General features: G+C 41.0%; 3 protein-coding genes and 1 long non-coding RNA gene across 7 annotated transcripts in view; 2 read left to right on the top strand and 2 right to left on the bottom strand.

The window, feature by feature from the left end:
- Nucleotides 1–6,134, bottom strand: part of wdfy3 (WD repeat and FYVE domain containing 3) — a 71,518-nt gene extending 65,384 nt beyond the window's left edge. For 2 of the 3 annotated variants that reach the window (XM_069523315.1, XM_069523320.1), the window contains exon 1: nucleotides 5,899–6,134. The gene's annotated coding sequence lies outside the window, so the exon portion shown is untranslated. Of the gene's footprint in view, nucleotides 1–5,393; nucleotides 5,414–5,898 lie in introns of those variants that run through there. The other variant, XM_069523316.1, reaches the window with a different exon arrangement.
- A 6,657-nt stretch (nucleotides 6,135–12,791) lies between these two features.
- Nucleotides 12,792–14,141, top strand: LOC109641729 (C-C motif chemokine 20-like). The gene is made up of 4 exons (XM_069523309.1): nucleotides 12,792–12,964; nucleotides 13,136–13,250; nucleotides 13,355–13,476; nucleotides 13,589–14,141. The coding sequence occupies exons 1-3, from the start codon at nucleotides 12,901–12,903 to the stop codon at nucleotides 13,470–13,472; spliced, it is 297 nt and encodes a 98-aa protein (XP_069379410.1). The 5' UTR covers nucleotides 12,792–12,900; the 3' UTR covers nucleotides 13,473–13,476; nucleotides 13,589–14,141.
- On the bottom strand, nucleotides 13,759–15,504 carry LOC138407428 (uncharacterized). Its single transcript, XR_011240834.1, has 2 exons — nucleotides 15,135–15,504; nucleotides 13,759–14,523 (listed from the first exon to the last, which is right to left on the bottom strand). It is a non-coding gene; the product is annotated as an uncharacterized lncRNA (long non-coding RNA).
- Nucleotides 15,505–17,215: 1,711 nt separating this feature from the next.
- Nucleotides 17,216–19,961, top strand: LOC109641727 (C-C motif chemokine 19). Of its 2 annotated transcripts, none has more exons than XM_020106263.2 (4): nucleotides 17,216–18,293; nucleotides 19,063–19,186; nucleotides 19,296–19,401; nucleotides 19,592–19,961. In XM_020106263.2, exons 1-4 carry the CDS (start codon nucleotides 18,224–18,226, stop codon nucleotides 19,616–19,618), a joined length of 327 nt encoding a protein of 108 aa, XP_019961822.1. In that variant the 5' UTR covers nucleotides 17,216–18,223; the 3' UTR covers nucleotides 19,619–19,961. The 2 variants fall into 2 exon arrangements, with proteins under 2 accessions (XP_019961822.1, XP_019961823.1); XM_020106264.2 differs by having other exon boundaries at nucleotides 18,095–18,293; nucleotides 19,595–19,961.
- The last annotated feature ends 67 nt before the right edge of the window (nucleotides 19,962–20,028 follow it).

Below are 20,028 nucleotides of genomic sequence, written 5' to 3'. Positions count from 1 at the left end.
AGAGGACAGGCTAAGCTCGGAGGCATGGCTTGTCTTCTTTGGCAGTGCCAGGGGCTTTGTTTGCCAGCCAGTGTACTGTGTGTGTCTGTGTGTGTGTGTGTGTGTGTGTGTGTGTGTGTGTCTGTGTGTGTGTCTGTGTGTGTGTGTGGCCTGCCGGGACTGGCACAGCTGATCCCCCCCTGACACCGGGTGTACAACGCTTTGGAGGAAGAGGACGGGAGGTGGAGTGGCTATGGCCATCTCTCACCGAGAGGAACGTACCATTCGGCCCAGAAACAGGAGGGGACATGCACAACCCTCAGTAGAAGGCACCATTAAAAATTCATCTCGGTCATTACGTGCATCCAGGCTCACTGAGTTCACATTAACTTTGCATCATTATTACATGAAGGGTTTTCTGCTGCACATACAGAGAATGGACAAAGTTTCCTCTAAAGCATTTTGTGTCTTAAACAAAAGCAGGAAAAGATGGATATGTTCAATTGTGGTTGATAATTTAAAGAAGTTAAACTACTTCTGCAGGTATCTTGATCTGTCACTGGAGTTATTATTTTAAGAACCCTCTGCTGGAGACTGTTGGAACATTCTGGTTCACTAAGACGATATTGAAGTGTGGTTTCCAGCAGGGATACACTGGGCCATATGGAAATGAGGCCAGCAGGGAAAGCAGATCATCCACCTCACTGAATGAAGCCAGCTATAAAATCTCCTTCTCAACACACCACCAGCAGCAAGGTCGACGATACACAGCAAAGAGAAAAGATCTGCTTAACTGCAACCAGAGACCTGTTGTGTTAAATATGCCTGAAGGGTTCTCAGTGACTTGTATAACCACAACATTCAGATGGGATTTGAGCTCTTCTCTGCCTAAACCTGCACTTACACTGCCGACTTACAGGATATTATTAAATGTGTATCACACTTTATGTTTCCATTCAGTCCGGAGATAAACTAACAACAGAATCCAATGCATAAATAACAGCTAAACCAAAATAAACCACACGTGTGATCACAAAGATTTCAAGGAGATGTAAAAGATCTGCAAAGTTAAAAAGCACACAAGTCCACAGTAATGCCTGTTGCACGCTAGAGGGATAACCACATGGTGATGACTTTGTTGAAATGGTTTCATCTGTCAGCATGTCTACGGTCTCCCATGTTTTTTAAATTAGTCATGATTAAGCAGTCTGAGGTAGGTTGTTGCAAAACAACAAAAGCGAGCAGTGATTGGTTGAAGCCTTTATTTGTTGTGTAAAAGCTCGTATGAAAGTAATTATGACAAAAACAACAGTTTGGAACAACAAACACTCTCCAGTGTGTGAAGACTTAATGTTGTCTATAGCTCATATTGTTGTTATCTAAAAATACAGAATTTGTCCACTAACGACAATAATGCATGACTTATAATTTGAAATTAATGAACATTAAAACCTTTTTGTATGTGTATCTTTGTATGTGCATGTGCAGTAAGTTACAAACATTAACTACACACACATTGTATGCACATGCTTAAGTATGTGTGTACTGACAGTGATTTCAGTGCTCTGCTGGCTCTGGTGACGTGCAGGCCGTCCCCCCGGGGGCTAATTAAGAATGATCCTCTCCTGGTTTATGCCTGAACGCTGCTTCTTCTCAACGAAGACGACAACTCGTAAAACTACAACTTACAGTAAATGTCTGACACAAACACACACACACACAACAAAGGTTGTATTTCTCTTTGGATACACTCCACATGGCCTGACAAAGTTCACTCGGTGTTCTGAGTGGGAAATTAGCACCGACCTTGTGCTGCATTTTCCACAGGATTTTTAATGTAGCTATCCAGCAACACCTGATCAATATCAAGGGCCTGCTCCCATCACACACACAGTCAAATGCACAGATAATAAAAATGCAATCCCTGATAATCTTTGGGGGTTTTGTGTATATTAGTATTTGCTGCACAAAGCGTTGGTCTCATGAGAACATCTTTATTTATATTCCTAATTAGGCTTCACACACACCAACAGTCTTCATATCATCACGGTACCTACAATGAACCATTTTTGTTCTGAATATTTCTCTACAATCCAAGAAAATCCCCTACTACTAATACTTCAAGAAGCCTGACTGAAAATAAGCTTTTTTTTAAGACTTCGCTTTGGAATGATTCGTAACGAATCAACTAGTCATGACACATTGATGCCTAATTATAACATTAGTAGCTGCACACAGAACACATGAGGTAAAGCTGTGTATTAAACTAACATGTGATGTGTTAACACTAAAGTACCAGCAATTTTGCTTTTACTGAAACTGATTTATCACTGAAAAATGGAAATGTTAAATCACAGTGGTCATAAAAAGCAGAGGTGCTAAATATGTAAACAAGGCGGCGATTGCTGATGTTCGTGGGACGCAAGGGACTCAAACCACGCAGCTCACGATACTGTGTATTTATCTCAACACGCACCTGTGGGAATAACTCCCCACGAGAGGAACACAAACTAATAACAAAGAAATATCCAGTCGTAGATGTGGGGGGTGGTGAAGGTTGTATGTATTGTATATATGTTCCAAAACCTTATGTTGCAGAATGAGAACTTTAATGTGAAATGATTGCTTCTCTTAAGACGTCTGAGTCAACCAAATGGACGAGGACATTGTTCATGTCCAACTTAAGAGCCACCAAATCAGTCCAACGTGTCCAACTACACGTGACTTAGTTTCACACTCAGTTAATTTACTGGACATTTTCCGGAGCTTGCCTATCTGGGTCAACATGAACAACATGTCACAAGATTTATTTAATTCTAAAGCTTGTTGAGAGAATTAAAAATGGCAGCATTCCTGTTATTGTGACTTAGTTCCAAGCAAAATACTTAAAACTAGGCAAGTTTGAAACATAAGGGGAACTACACACAAGATTAAAAGGCTTCCGGTTTCTTTTTTATCATTGACTCATCTGTTTATTTTTAAAAATGACACATTTTCTTCCCCAAAACTTATCACTCAGATCCCTTCTTTTATTCAGCCATGAATTCAGAACTAAACAACGTTTATTGTAATTATTTAATATTTCTTAATTGTTAAATTAACTTTATTACAATTTCAGTGACACTTGTGATCCTTCGTACTATTTTGCTGTCATACCCTAAAATTGAATTACGTTAATTAGCTGACTTTCATCGAGAAGCACTTCTGTAGCGATTCGTTTATTGACTAGAATAAACACTGTTGAGTTCTGAGAACACACGAGGCCCTGTATGCAGAAATAAACTCACTTTGGTCGCATGTTAGAGAGGAAGTTGCAGCCTACATATCTGTCCACCGCTACTTTACCTAATTAGGTTTTCATATTTGATTAGGACATTCAAAAGATCATCAGTTACTTCCAACGGGGTCTAATGGCATAAACAGATTTACTGTAGCTACATTCAGTGGTTTAACAGTATTTAACCGGTGGCGCTCGTTCATCAGTCACTGTGTTTCTTCTCAGCCGTGGTGTTGACACGTCTAAGTGTTATTTAATATGACCAAATAAACTGAAAGGAAGCGACTGCAGCAACTTCGCACAACAGCTTCAGTGTGTTCAGTTCAGGTCGGACAAACCGGCTGCTCCTCAGCCAAGAGGCTGGGTACAAAAGATGAGGCCGTGCATGACGCATGTGGTGAAATGAATTTATGATGACAAACATCTTTCAGGACTTTACCATTAGGTCAATAAAAAATATATATGAAACATATTTTTCCTTACATGGAAATGCTCAGATAAACCACACAAGGTTAATAAAGCATGGCAACCATCGCTGGGTCATTATAATTGTGTCTACACTGCAAGAAATGTGACTTAATGAACCTGACTTTGCAGAATGGCTGAGGAATCTTATTTCATTTTATTTCAATGTGGTTGTTTTGTTCCTGCTCCATTTTCTTTTTTCATTTTCACTGTAGTTTTTTTTAATATTATGATTAATGTTGTTATTGTTAACATTAATCGTTAATTTTATTAATTTTATTAGCTTGTTTTTACACTGTTTGTGTGACGGGAGAATATAACTCACACACGTCCCTTTCTGTTCATGAGGAGATAGATTATTGCAGAGTCATGTCACAGTCAGGTCTAACTTTGTTGGAAAGAAATGACAGAAAACATTATGTTGTTTCCATGTGGGTCAGACGTCCACTGTTCCGGGTCTGTACTCGTGATGTAACAATGGGTGCACATGATGATTTTAGCAGGTGAATCAGACAACCAGGGTAAATAATTGAGTTGCATGTAACATCTGATGCGCTGCTAAGTGTGACTGAACAGGATGTGCCGGGGTGAATTATTAAGAGAATCAGGTAGGCAGTTGGAAGATTAAGACGTTAAACCACAGCTGTTGCAACAACAGAGCTTCTCAAACTCAATTACGTATTAAACATTAAACATCCGAATCATTATTTGTCAGCACACGTGTCACAAGCAAGAAGACGTGTTCACCAACTAGGGCTGGGTGCTTAAACAATAATTATCGCAATTCAATTTTAGGAGCTCAGGAGCTAAACTCTGTCTTTAGAAAGACTGAGATGATATTTTGAGGTTCATCTCTGGCAGGTGCCCTTTAACGATTCCAGATTCACAGCTAAAGACTCGGTGGGGGGGGGCAGAGTTGAAGACACAAGAGCTCCGAGGGTCTCGAACACCCTGCCAGAGGAGATACAACAGTCTGAGTCAGAAGCTTCCTTTCAAACCTTCCTGTGCCACATTCCCTGATTTCACCTAATTCCAGTTTTTGATCTTGTGATGGGTGGTCACGCTTAAAATGTGCACACGGCATCTATTGCACTTCTGTCCGTCCTCGAGACACGTGACTCCCTCTGAGGACTCTGCATTTTATTTCTTCCCTGTTGATAGAGGTTTATCTGAGGTGGTTGTTCTCTCGCTGAGGGTTTAAGAACAGATGATGTTGCACTTTGTTAAGATCTACGGGACAAACTGGGATTTGTGAATATGGGTCACACAAATAAAATGTACTGTTATCTCAATATTCTTGCTGTAATGATCATGTTTTCATTCTGCAGATACTGACTCACGTCCTTATCCCCCTGGATAACAAATATATACATATATATATGTATGTATTTGTAATACTACATGCTGGTACACAGGATCTCGATCTGTACCTGCAGGAGCTGGACCCATTTAAATCACGTGATCTAGATGCGTGTGTCACAGCTGCGCCAAGTAAACACCGCAAGAGCGTGACACAACTTTGTACCGACACAACCCGCATCACGGTCCCGTTTTCAGCCGCAGGTCCCCCCCGAGGCGGGCGGCCACGGTGCCGGTGCCGGGGCTCCGGCCTGAGGTCGCACCGAGGCCGATGTAAATGTGCCAAATCACTGCGGCTGCATCATAAACAAACCTGGCGCCGGCAGCTCCCGCAGGCAGAGCCCGTCACACCGCTCGATGCTCGGCCGCCCGGCCGGGCTCACGCCCCGGGCTGCAGCCGTGCACGTCCTCGGGTGTTTTCCACGGGGTCGGTGGTGGGTTCGATCCCCGCAGGAAGCCAAAGACACAAGCTGCCCCCCCCCCCCCCCCCCCCCCCGCGGGACCACAGCCGTTAGCTTGCCACTGCTAGCTAGCGACCAGCTGATCGCACTGTAGCGTCTGAACTGTCAGGCGACACGGAGACGTCCGGTCAACACGCTGCGGATGAACAACACAGATAATAATGATAATAATGATATTAAATCAGAGGCGACCCGGACATGCTAACACGAGCTCGCTGTGGTTGTGAAGCGGCGTTAGCTTAGCCGAGATGCACATTCCAGTGTACGCTAACAACCCCCCGTGCTAGGCGGCTAGCAGCGCGGAGCTAGCTCCGGGGACCTCTGCGTGTCTCTCCGTGAATCCGCCTCAACACTCACCAGCGAGCGGCGTTTGCGGCGGGTTTCCTCGGTGTGGACGCGGCCGATGAGCTCCGGTGTGCGAATCAAAGTCGGTGCGGGGCCGTCCGTGTACATCCATAGGTTCAGGAGCGATGCTTTAATCCGAGAGTGGCCGCTGCTCCCTCTGCTTCCTCCCGCCGCCGGTGGCCATTTTTCCTCAACATCCAGGTCTGCGGAGCTCGTCCCAGCGCCTCCGAGGAGAGAGTGGCCGGACTGACGGCATCCTGCTCCCGCTGCGAGGCAGACCACACCCGCGAGGTGAAGCTGACATCTGCTGGAGCCGCGGAGGAAAACACTCAGGAATAAATAATAATACAGGAGAACACGAGTTAATGTTGTTTAAAAAGAAAACGAGCTTTTATCGAGCTTTATAAAAAGTGATGCAGAATTATCTTTAATGATTTTTACTTTTAAAGGTACAAAAGAAAAGTATACACAAACCAATATTTGAATATAGAGAAATTAAGAGAAGCTTACAAAAGTATGTTTATGTGGAGATTAGGATAGAAATTTATATATTCAAGGAAATATATACATCCATACAAATAATATTTAATCACACAAGAAATAAAGGTGCAAAAAGAAATAAATATCACAAAGATAAGTACAGAGAAGACTGTGAATATATTTAACCTCTATAGAAATATGATAGGATAATATATGCATATATATATATATATATTATATACAAATGAGGTATTTAGTCATAGACATATATACATGGAACGCTACAAAATATGCATATGGATAAATGTGCACATGTAAGGATATAAAAGTACAGAAGATTCAAGTTATAAAATGAAATATATACATATTTATATACAGATTAGGTAAGAGAATATTACACAAATGTACAAATACAGTAAATTCAAAATGTAAAAAAAGTGTAGAAATTTAAACAAACAAAGGAAATACATAGTTCTATACAAATTGTGTATTTATGTGAAAATAGCAGCAGTGACTGAAGAACGTTTGACATGCTGCACAATTCAACTGAACATTAAATATTGTGCTGACATGATCATTATTATTGTGTTCTCATGATCATGATCAGTATTATTGTGTCCTCATGATCATGAACATTATGATTGTGTTGACATTTTCATGATCATTATTATTGTGTTCTCATGATTATTATGATTGTGTTCTCATGATCATGATCATTATTATTGTGTTGACATTTTCATGATCATTATTATTGTGTTCTCATGATTATTATGATTGTGTTCTCATGATCATGATCATTATTATTGTGTTCTCATGATCATTATTGTGTTCTCATGATCATGATCCTTATTATTGTGTTGACATTTTCATGATCATTATTATTGTGTTCTCATGATCATTATTGTGTTCTCATGATCATGATCCTTATTATTGTGTTGACATGATCATGATCATTATTATTGTGTTCTCATGATCATTATCATTATTATTGTGTTCTCATGATCATGATCAGTATTATTGTGTTCTCATGATCATTATTATTGTGTTGACATGATCATTATTATTGTGTTCTCATGATCATGATCAGTATTATTGTGTTCTCATGATCATTATTATTGTGTTCTCATGATCATTATCATTATTATTGTGTTCTCATGATCATGATCAGTATTATTGTGTTCTCATGATCATGATCAGTATTATTGTGTTCTCATGATCATGATCAGTATTATTGTGTTCTCATGATCATGATCATTATTATTGTGTTCTCATGATCAGTATGATTGTGTTGCTGTGAGCAGCTGAAGGACTTCACCTCCTGTCTGGCTCCACTGGGCGTCGCTCTCTGTCCCCTCAGGCACACAGCTCTAAATCTCAGTTGTAATACAAAGTATAAAACACAAGGTGACAGCAGTTCTCATCTGATCGTCAAAACTTCAGGCCTCGATCAAAGTTCAAACCACAAGTGAGAGCTGGTTTAATGTGTCGACCACAAACACTGTCACCTCAGTGAAAGTCACACCGGAGTAAAGTTCATTCATCTTCAAAATAAAACTGTTTCTGGCTGCAGAATCTGAAAGTGACTCTTTGATTGTAAATAATAAAGTGAACAGGAACATTCTGGAAACGGTGACTCTCGTCAGTTAGATTTTTTATTACCTTCTCGGCTCTGAAGCCTTCAATTAGAACCGGAATCTATTGTGTGACGTGTGGGTTTGGTTTTGGAAAGTTCCCTCAAGAGGGCAATACCTTTATTTCTCAATACTCACAATAAAAGTATACTTATGTTTATGTGGAAATTAGGATAGAAATCTAGATATATACAAGGAAATACTGTATATACATCCATACAAATGTAATCACACAAAAATGAAGGTGCAAAAAAGAAATAAGTATCAGAAAGATAAGTACAGAGAAGACTGTGCGAATATATATAACCTCTAGAAATATAAAAAAGTAAAATATGATAGGATAAATATTTAAAGGGATTAAAGATATATATGCATATATATATTATATACAAATGAGGTATTTAGTCATAGACATATATATATGGAACACTACAAAATATGCATATGGATAAATGTGCACATGTAAGGATATAAAAGTACAGACGTTTCAAGTTATAAAATGAAATATATACATATTTATATACAGATTAGGAACATTCTGGAAACAGTGACTCTCGTCAGTTAGATTTGTTATTACCTTCTCGGCTCTGAAGCCTTTAATTAGAACCGGAATCCATTGTGTTGGGTTTGGCTTTGGAAAGTTCCCTCAAGAGGACAATACCTTTATTTCTCAATACTCACGTGATGTCGGACCTGAAAATCTACCTTTAAATGGCGGTTGGGGATAAAGATCATGTTGCTCAGTCCAAGTTTCCCCCTGGATGAAAAGCTGCCGTTAGACAGAAAGAAAGGAATAACGTGTCTTCACTGTCAGACAGTCCCAGTGGCTTCAAGAATCATATTTTAACCATTTAATTTAACAGTCTCACGGTTATTGATGAGATTATTAAACTTTTACAGCAGGAGCTGATCGATCAATAAGGATTGGATCAAAATTGTCGAATGACACATGCAGTTGGACGATTGTGTAAAAATTCGTATTTTATTTTAATCTTATTTTTGAAATATGATAAACTATTATGTTATATGTTTCATTATAAATCCAGTTTGATGATTTGTGTGTTCATATATAATATATTGTAAAGGTGTTGGGGGTTAAGAAAATGCACCATGAAAGAATATGTATGTATTATTATTACTATTATTATTAGCAATAATAATATTGGTGTGATTTAAATGTGTCACAGTGTGAATTGTAAAATGAAAAAGGAGTTTTATTGCATCAGTAAAGAAGTGAGAGCTCAACAGCATTAATGGAAGTGGACGGAGTTTGAGGATTTATAGATTCACCTCCACGTCCCTGTCCCTGTCCCTGTCCCTGTCCCTGTCCCTCCACCAGGCAGGTCAAGTTCATGTCCAACGTGTTTGACAAAAACCAAACTGGCTGCAAACATCCATCCATCATCTTTTCCTTTAAGTGTTAGAATCATTCATTCAGAGTCTCTAATCAACGTAACCCCACGTCTTCATGTCTTCATGTCCCACTCAAACACGGGGAGAACATGCAACACATGCACACGGAGTATTGGTTCGAGTCCCGACGTAGAAAGGCCTTGTTGCTGTGAGGCGACAGTGCTAACCACTGCACCACTGTGCCACCCTGATGTCCAAAGAGTGCTGTGCAGGAAAACCTCAAATGTTAATAGAAGTTGTAAAACACATGCAATTGGCACAATAAAAAACTGACCATCTTATTTTCTGGACTGGGCCCAAACCCTGAAGGAGCTGCAGCTAAAAACTGACAGTGTTTGGCTCGTGGAAATTTCCAGCCGAAGTGAACTCTGCTCCAGTAAACTGCACTACATCTCTGAGCACCAAAATTCCTTAGTACAAGCCTGGACAGGAGCTTTACTGTAAAAGCGGAGCATAGATAAAAAAATGAAATAACGAAACTTACGGCCTCGCATGCACACTTCCCTGTGCACACTCTGCAGCCTTTACTCATTGCGTCTTTAATATGTAAGCTGGTGTTTTTACGTCAGCCTGCAGAAAACAATGATGTGGGTTCACTGCTCCAGTGTTTAGTTCCTCTAGAGTTGTAACTCACTGAGTCAGGAATAAGAGGAAACATTTCCAAAGAATAAGAGAGTTTCAGACAATATTCTTTAGAAAAAACGCAAAGAAAAACCACAATACACCAAGATAGAGGAAATAAAAAAAAGCACATTTTGCACATATAATCTATCATATTAACTTTTTTTATCTAATCTGAATAAAATGAAAGATTCACAGTCGCGGAAAAGGACCAGATATGATCTCATCTGTCAGATCTTCAGTTAATCCTGCATGCTGTTTGGTTTTCATGTCACCGTGACACAGTTTGTTGTGTCTCCCAGTGTAATCTAAAAATTCCTGAAAGGAACATTTCATCAGGATGAAAGACATGTGCCTCGACCCGATCCGACAAACAGGGAACTGTTGAAAAGTGAGTGAAATATTGGTGTTGAACAAAGCAGCAGCAGACGGACGGGTGAAGAAGATGAACTGAATGTTATTAAAGCAAAGGCACTGACTTATGTTACTGCTCCAACAGTCCGAACCCCCACGGCCAAAATAAACCTTATGGTATTTCTAACAGCCTCAGGGCTTTGACCCCTTCTCTGCCCAGTAGCATGGATTTCCTCATGTCTCCTTTTTTTCTTTTTTACAGATGTTTTATGTTAAATCTTAACACGTGACGTCCACTCTGCCTTCCTGGAAATTATGTAGTTCTGCAGATGTGTTTAAACTCCAAACCAAGAATGTTTTCATATTCAGACGTGTTGTCTCTGCGGTTTTTTGTCAATGAGAACTCTTGCACAACAAATTTCCCTTTTTATGACACAATAAAGATAATAAAGATAATCTATAACACTGATTTAAGTTTTATAAACTTCCTTGGAAACTCTTCTCCCTGAAATAAAATCGTCTGTGCCAGCATCTGATTAAGAACATGGACTTTCTTACAGCTGCAGGTAAATGTCATTTTACATCAGGATGTAGCATCTAGGAAAAATACAAACTATTTGGGTCACATTGTAAAAGAAAGTGATTTTTTTCTTTGAAATATCAGTTCTTATTTTCTCTTAACTGCAGCTTCCCCTAGAACACAATGCATACTATGTTCTTGTACAGTTTTTTCAAAAAGGGAACACAACATTCAATCTTACTCAGCATCTTAGGATGTGAAATAAAAAAGGAGAAGGTCAGATGGCTTATGTGGACGATGTAGTAAACATTTGTCCTCTTGTTTCCTCATCTCGTTTCCAAAGAAGATGTCAAAAGAGATTTCATTGTTAACACCGTTGTCAATGTAAAAGAAAAAGCATGTGATCTCAATAATCAACACAGTGAATCTTGCTTCACCACCGTCTCCTGAAAGCTCCGGACATTTCTGCGAGTCTGAGAACATCACATATTTCTCACTCAACATCCTTCCACCAAGTTTTGAGGAGATCTGTCCAGTAAAGTTTTCGTAATGCTGCTAACAGACATCATCGCTTTGAAACAAATGAGATGATTAGATTTGATGAAATCATATAATAGGAGCAGCAATGACACTGATACCGATCTTCTGATCTTGCATCGGAAGAAGAAATGAATTAACGTCCTTTCATTCTAAAACGAACTGAAAGACAGGAAATCAGAATTTAACCTCACGCGTCCTGTCGCGCAGCGTCACAAACATTTCTCATCAGTCTTGGCAAGAACTAAACAGTTACGGCTGAAAGGAGTTCCTCTGCTGTTGCTCAACAGCTCCAGATTCCCATCCACTGCTTGAGAGCGTGCACACACAAGCTGAAAGACACACGAAGATGTTCACCACTGACCCATACATTCGAGAGCTGCCTGTACACACACTGATATCAACTGATAAAATGCGGGAAGTGATGTAGATAAAGATTAAATATCAGGGTTAACTGTACAAACTTAAGATTTCTATTGAATTATAGTGTCGTGCCATCCAGCAAGTCATCACATGTTTCGCTGCATCATGATTGATGAAGATGTGCAGAGGTAAGAAGAACGGAGCCCCAGAGGACTAATGATTTCTCTTTATCTCTGAACCGATTTCCATGAAACCTGTTGGAAGGATGTGATTTACGTCCTCACATTGTGGGTGTGGATTACGTTTAGGGGACTAGTATCTATGAGTGAGTGCAAATTGGTGCAAATCCAAATAAAAGTCTGGATCTTGAGAATTTGAATGTGGTTGAACTGTTGCCTCCGTCTTTTTAACTTTCTAGTTCGATAAGAAATCCACACTTTGTTTTCTGGTCACTTTCACCCACGAGGACATTTCTGAAAATCTTTGCAGTTGATGGAGTTGTAAAACGGTGAAAAGATTTTGAATAGGGTACGGTACGGAGATACCATACAATACAATGCATTCACATCATGACACGACATGACATGATTGACTCTATGAATCCCGAAGAAAAATGATTTTGCCAGTTTGCTCCAAGATTACAGCAACAACATACAACGGAGTACAACGCAATAGAACAATGTGTATGTATGAGACATTAAACTAATACTAAACTAAAGTAATAAAAATGACACGGATAATAAGTCATATGGAAGTAATGCTGCACATGATATTGAATGTTGACACACATCCACCACCCTGCTCGTGCTTACATGAATGGACTGTGTCACTTTCAAAGTGTGGAAAGTATTTTAAGTTTTTGCCAGATAAAATCGGGCCTCAGGCAACTTCTGACAGAAGAGCGGAGGAGTAAAGAGGCGGCCGCCCGGGGCACCTGTGCCAACGATTTCCAGTCAATGTGCCGATCACACTTTCATTTTCACTCCGACACCAGTATAAATTCACCTGCAGCTCTTCACCTCTCCTCACAGCAGCAGCTTCCCTCACTCCTGAAGAGAAGAGTGGCTGAACCTGAGCTCGCACACCTACGAAGACATGGCCTCTCGACTTGCTGCAGCTCTGCTCTTGCTGGGTGTCATCTGCACCGGCTTTGCAGGAGGTAAGACACAGATGTTAGCTGCTCACCAGATTTTAATGTATCACTGCACGTGCAGATAGACAATATTTGACGATAAAGTCTGATCCGTCAGTGATAAATCCTGTTTCATTTACCCTCTTGTTCTATTTTCCGACAAGTAAAAACTGAATTTGTTTCTCATTCTCCGTGCAGCTGAGGTTGTGGTGGATTGTTGTCTGAGCACCACAGACAAGATTTTCCCGCTGATAAGGATTGAATCCTACGTACTTCAGGAAGCCGGGAATGGTTGTGACATCAGTGCTACTGTGTGAGTATATTTACCAAGTGTTTGCATGTATTCATTATTTAAAGGACAAGTCACAGTACTTTGTTTTTCAATTTCATTTCAGTAATGATTGATTCCATTTTCAGGTTCATTACAAAGAATGAGAAGACCCTGTGCATCATCCACCCCAAAGACTCAAATAAGAAAACCAAATGGGTGAAATCTCACATCGAACATCTGAACAACAGAAGACCACAGAAGTGAAGAGGTAAATTAAAACATTCTTTGCACTGAGCTTTTTAATCTAAACTTTAAAAAACAAAAAGTGCCCAGGGCTTTCTTGCATCTGCTAATGACTCACCGCACATCTGTTTTTGCAGACACACACAGAGAAGTGGACTCTGGGGGAAAGACGGCAACTGAAGACGGACAGCAAGATGAATTCCCATCTCTGTTCAGAGCCTCAGAATGTTTTGTCACACTGCCCCAGAGGTTTCTAAACCTCTTAGCTTCTGACCCACAACATAAAGGCGAAGACCATCAACTCCTGTTTTTCTACAGAGGATATTTATTTAAAATTGAATTAGAAAACATTTGTTTGATTTCTGAAAATCTTCTTGCCACCTCTCAGTGTCTCTCGTCCTCTAAGGGGGGTCTCGACCCCTAGTTTGGGAAGCGCTGCACTTGACAGACAATCAGACTTGTCATGACGAAAAAAATATTCAGTCATATTAATGATGATGTATTGTGTGAACCATCATGACACTGGTTAAAAGTCTACCTGTGTTACTTTACTCTGTAAAACTCATTTCATTCACAGATGAAAGTAGAAAGTTCCATTATTTGCTGTTTGAGAAATAACTTGTACAAAGTGTTGTGATGATTTTTGTTTTGTATTATAATTTTACAATAAAGTTTGATATCGTTCTCTAACGTCTTGTAGACGACTTTCATTGAAACATCATCACCTTGTAGCCAAGCAGCAGATATGAGCCACTGAGCGTGAAGCATGAATGAAACAGCAGCTGCACTTCAGACTTTAATACAGAGTCATTTGACAAAACGAGTCTGGCTCTTAAACTCGAGCCTGAACCACGTGTCAGTAAATCAGTCCCCACATCAAGCTGTTGGTGAAATACGACACTAGACAGTCAACAGGAAGTTCTTCCGACCTACTGACCTTCGCTTGATGGGAAAGTGTTTCTGAGCTCACAGCTACAAGAGTTTCACTGTTAGATGCCCCCGAATGTTTTCCAGAGCATCCTGTCGAATTCTCCCACATTGCAAGAAGCTTTGTAAGCACGGCCGAAAGCCCCTGCAAGCAAAAGCAAAAGTACTTATGATGAATCATTTTGTTTTCAGTGTTGATATCATTGCAGCTGTTTTTCATTATGACGGCCACACACAGGGAAAAAAGAAATTACAAGAAGCTACAAATCATTTCAGAGAGTAGAGACTACGTCGAGCTCGGCCTCTCGCCTGCTTCACAGGTCCAACGTGTCAGATTCAGGTGAAAGCGACTAATGGCAGAAATTTAATGTCGAAGAATCCTCATTACAATAGTTCGTTTCATATAAACTGTATGAATTGTAGTTTTCTTTACCCCATAAAAGACCCTTTATATTTAAATACTTATTTGTATTTGTATTTGTATTTGTATTTGTATCCACATCACTAAGGACAGCGACTCAGTAGCCTACCTGTGTGGCTCTTGTGTCGCTGTCCTCAGCTCAGTGCTGAAGCGGACAAAGACGGACATCGTAAGCCGAACTTCATTTATCGCTCTTGACCGTTCAATACACAAAAAGCCTGAAACTGAATTATTTACACAAACAGAAGGAAAACGATCCAAACTTTCTTTTTCAGAACAATAACACGAACAACTTATCTAACCAGAAACAACAGCATAACAACTTACAGACTTACTTCAACTGTAACTCGTATCAGCCGGAGACGGCGGGGTTTCGTGCTGAACGCAGCAGGAATGTCTTTATATTCCAGTGAATCACTTCCTTCCCTGTCAGAAGAACTCCTAGCTTTCCCCGATATGTGTGTGGCTGGGAAGGTGCGGAGTTTGGGCTGGCTTGCAGGCTCATCTATCGATGACAGGTCAGGTTGTGACAGGTCTCCGGGAACAGTGTTGGTGCTAGGCTGCTGAACCCTGTCTCCCACAACACATAAAACGATATCTTAAGTTACCTCTGCCTACTGCCAATATTATTTTTCCCTCCAGAAAATGTGCATACAGACAGCCAGACCCTAACGTTAACGTTAACTGTTACTTGCCCTGCTGGTGTGAGGGGGTGGCTACGGGAGGACTTGTTGGGGAGAGTGCGGCCGAGCTGGATGGTAACGTTAACTCGTCGTCACGCTATATGAAAACAAGCTAATTTGCTTTGTTTTGTCGTGTTTTACGTTTCACATTAGCCATCGTCCGTGTCTGTCTCATTCATTGCTTGCTTTGAAAAGCTTGCGCGCCCAATGTCTTTCATTTCATTGGATCACTTGCTGGTGACGATGCAGCCTGTGGGCCGGCTCCACACTCGGGGTAGAAGCCGCTGATTGGTTGAGAAGCTTTCACTCAAAGCTTTCCTCAGGCTGCTTATTGGATGAACAGCTAGAATGAAAATCAATGCCGTGTCCGAGGGTGGGCCCGGGCCGAAAATGGGCGGGCCCAGGCAATAGTAGCGCCGCGGGTGATCCAAATACCGAACTGCTATGACGACCTAATTTCCCTTTGGGGATGAATAAAGTAATCTATCTATCTATCAATCTACTTTATATTGAAATACTTCATATTCAATACTTTATATTTAAATACTTTTTATTTATATTGAGGGGACCCTCTCTACGGAGGCCGCCATGTTTTTTACATTAGTCCAGACTGAACAAACTAAAACTTTTTGAGTTTTTATGACGACTGAAGCTGCCACAGGTTCTTTTTCATGGTTGGAAGTAGAAGGGTGGTGAGGGGGTGTTCAGCTGCAACATGACACTTCACCACTAGATGTCACTAAACTCTACACACTGAACCTTTAAAAAGAGGAATGTGCAGCATCTTGTTATCTTATTATACTTTAGGATAAGTTTCACAAATAATGAAATGAAACTCCTGCTGCTGCTAACAAACGTAAATAAACATTTGACATGTTTGCACATGATATTCTGATATTCTACCCGAGAGCCGGTGCTCTTTCAAGATACCAAACCCTAAACTCAGGGAACAATAAGCTCATGGTTGTCAGCTTTCAAGCCTGGATTGTGTAACAACATCCTCGTTCCAACACTTGGCTGATTATCACACTTGTATCAGTTACCCTCTGGATTCCTGACAGTTTTTTTTCTCCCTCAGGCAAACACTCTATGTCCATAGACTTTTTATTTTCCTGTAAATGCTTTGCAGGGGAAAATCCAAGAGGGTAAAAATGGGTTAGCCAATCGAGGAAAACATCCAAAGTAGTTTACAAGAAAACGAAACTGACTCTGCACAGGCTCCACAGGCTCTCACTATATATATAAGGGGTCACCAACCTTTCTGAAATTGAGAGCTACTTCTACTATATTATTACTGATGATAAATGAGACTCATCTATGTGAAGACACTGATCACGTTAATGATCCCTCACAATAATTATCAACAATGACTTAACAAGGTGGGAAACAGATGATATCAATATTCAACACTTTATTTCCACTAATCTCAGCAAGTGTTTGAATGTTCAGATGTCGGTGACCCCTGGTCGACAGTGACTGAAATGTAATGTTTGCTCCAGTGATGCAGGAAAGATGGAAGTAAATGTGACAGCGAGCAAATTAAATATTTGTCACTAACTTTATATCAAAATATAACCTCCACGATACAAACACTCTTTATGTTAATGTTGTGGTATCAGTTCCACTTCATTCATCACTTTTTACTCTGATTCATGTGAGAATTCATTAACGTATAGGAAGTGGGTAATAATGCAGAATTCCTGTTTCTGTGCTTTGTGTTTTGTCTCATTTCTAATGAAAGAGCCTGAGAGACAGATTTATGAGAAGCAAGCGTCACCGACAAGTTCCCCGCAGAGGTTCCAAAGTCTATTTCTTATCTTTACCTTTATCTTTGAATCTGATTCCATTTATCTCCGCTAGCATTTGAGCCTTCAGGCTGCAACTCATTCCAGATGTCTTGGTTACATTTTCAAGGGGTTTGCCATGGAGGCCACCGCAGAGGACAGGTGAAGACGTGGACAACATGGCTCTCGATGGACACTCCGCTGACCAGAGCCTCCAGCTGGATCACGTCCGTCCACACTCACGATTTGTCTTTTCCTTTGTCATGGGTCCTGACCTCAGCCTTGTTCCTGAGCTCACAGGTGATGTGCTGCCTGCTCCTGTGTCAGTGGTGCCAGGGGGGCTCCAGAGTTGACCCTCCCAGCCAATGTCTCGCCCCGATACCGTCCAACATCGCCCCTATACCCCAGTCTGTCCCTGAGTTGGGGGGGGTTGACCATCCCACTCCCACTCCGTCTCCTCTGCAGATGACGGCCGGTCATCTCTGTCAAGTGTCACACCTGATGACAAGCTGAGACTTGACTTGCACGGTGCAACTTATTCACGCATTTGTTCTTCGAACATACATTTTAATGCTGAATACGACTCACACCAGGGAACGATGTGCACCAGAGGGTTACATGAGTCAGTGCCGTTTTTCTGTGTGTTCAGAGATTAGTGTGTTTGCGACCTGAAGCCGTGTGCCAAACGTTTCCTGTCACCTGTGAGCAGCCAAGCCTGTTTGAGAAGGACCGGGAACAGAGCTGATAAAAGAGGGGGAGGGGGAGAGGGGGGGGGGGCGGTCGAGATCTGAGTTTGAGATGATGATGAACTCTGAGTGTTTGTGTGTTAGGGTGTCAGAGGATGGGCCAGTGACATGGAAGTGAAACCAAATGGAGCGTATATAAATAGTAACACACATCTAGTCCTCCAGCTGCTACTGAGGCTAAGAGACGACTTCACCAGCTCAGCAACCAGACATGGCTCCGAGGGGTGATGCTAGACTTTTCTTCTGCTTCTGCATCTTCGTCATCACCTGCTACTGCACAAGTGAGTTTCATTTCTTTTCTTTTTTTTTATACACAAACTCTTTTATCTTCTCATCTCTCCACAGCGGTGAAATCATTGAGATTTAGAGTTTACACAGTTAACAGGATGTAATTTATCCAAACAAATCCATTCGGCACGGCTCCAAGAAGAAGCAGCTAGTTCCTGACTTTTAGATAGAAGATAGAAGAAACATGTTTTCTATTATTTTTCTATTAGTTTCAAGCAAAGTAAATTAAATGCTTTAATACTGAAATCCATGCGTTCATATCTGATTATTACCTTTCAGTCTGTAGAGCAGAGTAAACACACTGAGGCTGCAGAGCGGAACTGTGGGTGGAGGTTCAAGATTCCTTCAAAAGCTGAATTATAAGATAAATTGATTGATCCACTAGTTACTGCAGCTCGTAAGATATTTTTTATTTGCTTCGTTGTTTTTTAAATGATGCATTTTAATCCTTAAAAAATTTGAGAAAAACACTGAATAGAAGCTGCCGAGTATATTTGAGTAGGATCTCATTAAAACACACACACACACACACACACATACACACACAAACACACACACACACACACACACAGCTTTGTGTGCTGCTTACAATGAATCTTTCACAGAGCGTGAAGCCAAAATATCTTGAACCACCACAGAGTCCTCCTCTGCGTTCGACAACAGCATGAATGTTGTTGTGGTGGAACGATGGCTCGTAATCTAAACCAGTGTGGGATCATTGTCGCCCTGCATCAAACTAATCTCCTCCTCCTTGTGGTTCAGTGACATCAGCACAGGTTCCCATGGACTGCTGCCTGAGCGTCAAGAACAAGATGTTAGAGAGACGAAAGATCGTGGACTACGGTCACCAGACCAGAGGACAGGGCTGCTCTATCGACGCCACCATGTGAGTTCAGTCTGCGTAGTGAATAAGATGTTCAGTGTGTGTGTGTGTGTGTGTGTGGGGGGGGGGGGGGGGTCATCAACTTGACCTAAATGACCTGGTGTCGTTGCAGCCTGGTGACCAGACGTGGCTTGAAGCTCTGCGTGCCCGCTGATGAAGCCTGGGTCCAGGCAGTGATGACCCACGTCGACAGCGTGAAGTGCAGGAAGACTGGGAAGGTACTTTCACTTTGCTGCTCTGATGCGTTAAAAAAGAAAAGACCTGACAGATGAATATTTTTAAAAACTTAGTTGCACTTTAAAAATTAACCTACAGTGATTGTGAGTTCTGGTTCTTCGGTGAAATATATTATTTCTGGGCCCGAACTTGAATTTGAAGCACTGACGCATTTATTTTCTTTGTTGACAGAAGTGCTCGGCCAAGGGAAGTGTTTGACCTCTGACCTCTTCAGCCACAACCACAGCATCGGGTCATTGCAATTCAGGGAGGAGATGAAGTATTGAACAAATTAAAAAAATGAATCTTTATATTGAAAGTAATTACTTCTTATATTTAACTCCTTTTTCTAAAAGTCTTATGTTACAAGATTTTTGTTTGAGTGGCGACATTTTTCAGATTTTCGGGGCATTTTTGTTTTGGAAAACAAGGAACGTGGAAGAAGCGTGAAAGAGTGAGCATGTAGCTCGTTAAACTGTGAACTACTCAGGCAGCTGCAGTTTGTTTGAATGGATTCAATTGATTGTTGAACATTTTCAGAATAAAAAGAGTTTCCTGCTAATCCTGACGACGTCTCGTTCTTCGCTGACGACACTCTTCCCTCCGTTGGGAGTGAAAGCAAAGTAAAT

This window comes from Paralichthys olivaceus, chromosome 4, assembly GCF_024713975.1.
Source record: "Paralichthys olivaceus isolate ysfri-2021 chromosome 4, ASM2471397v2, whole genome shotgun sequence".
In the NCBI taxonomy this organism is placed as follows: Eukaryota; Metazoa; Chordata; class Actinopteri; order Pleuronectiformes; family Paralichthyidae; genus Paralichthys; species Paralichthys olivaceus.
The sequence above is the reverse complement of the archived record's forward strand: the minus strand, read 5'-3'. Positions and strand labels throughout refer to the sequence as shown.

Bases quoted from the DNA above. Each gene is read 5' to 3' on its own strand.
- LOC109641729 (XM_069523309.1), top strand. From the start codon at position 12,901: ATGGCCTCTCGACTTGCTGCAGCTCTGCTCTTGCTGGGTGTCATCTGC. The intron at 12,965-13,135 runs GTAAGACACAGA...TTCTCCGTGCAG, and splicing joins CTGCACCGGCTTTGCAGGAG to CTGAGGTTGTGGTGGATTGT. The intron at 13,251-13,354 runs GTGAGTATATTT...TTCCATTTTCAG, and splicing joins TGTGACATCAGTGCTACTGT to GTTCATTACAAAGAATGAGA.
- LOC109641727 (XM_020106263.2), top strand. From the start codon at position 18,224: ATGGCTCCGAGGGGTGATGCTAGACTTTTCTTCTGCTTCTGCATCTTC. The intron at 18,294-19,062 runs GTGAGTTTCATT...CTTGTGGTTCAG, and splicing joins CATCACCTGCTACTGCACAA to TGACATCAGCACAGGTTCCC. The intron at 19,402-19,591 runs GTACTTTCACTT...CTTTGTTGACAG, and splicing joins AGTGCAGGAAGACTGGGAAG to AAGTGCTCGGCCAAGGGAAG.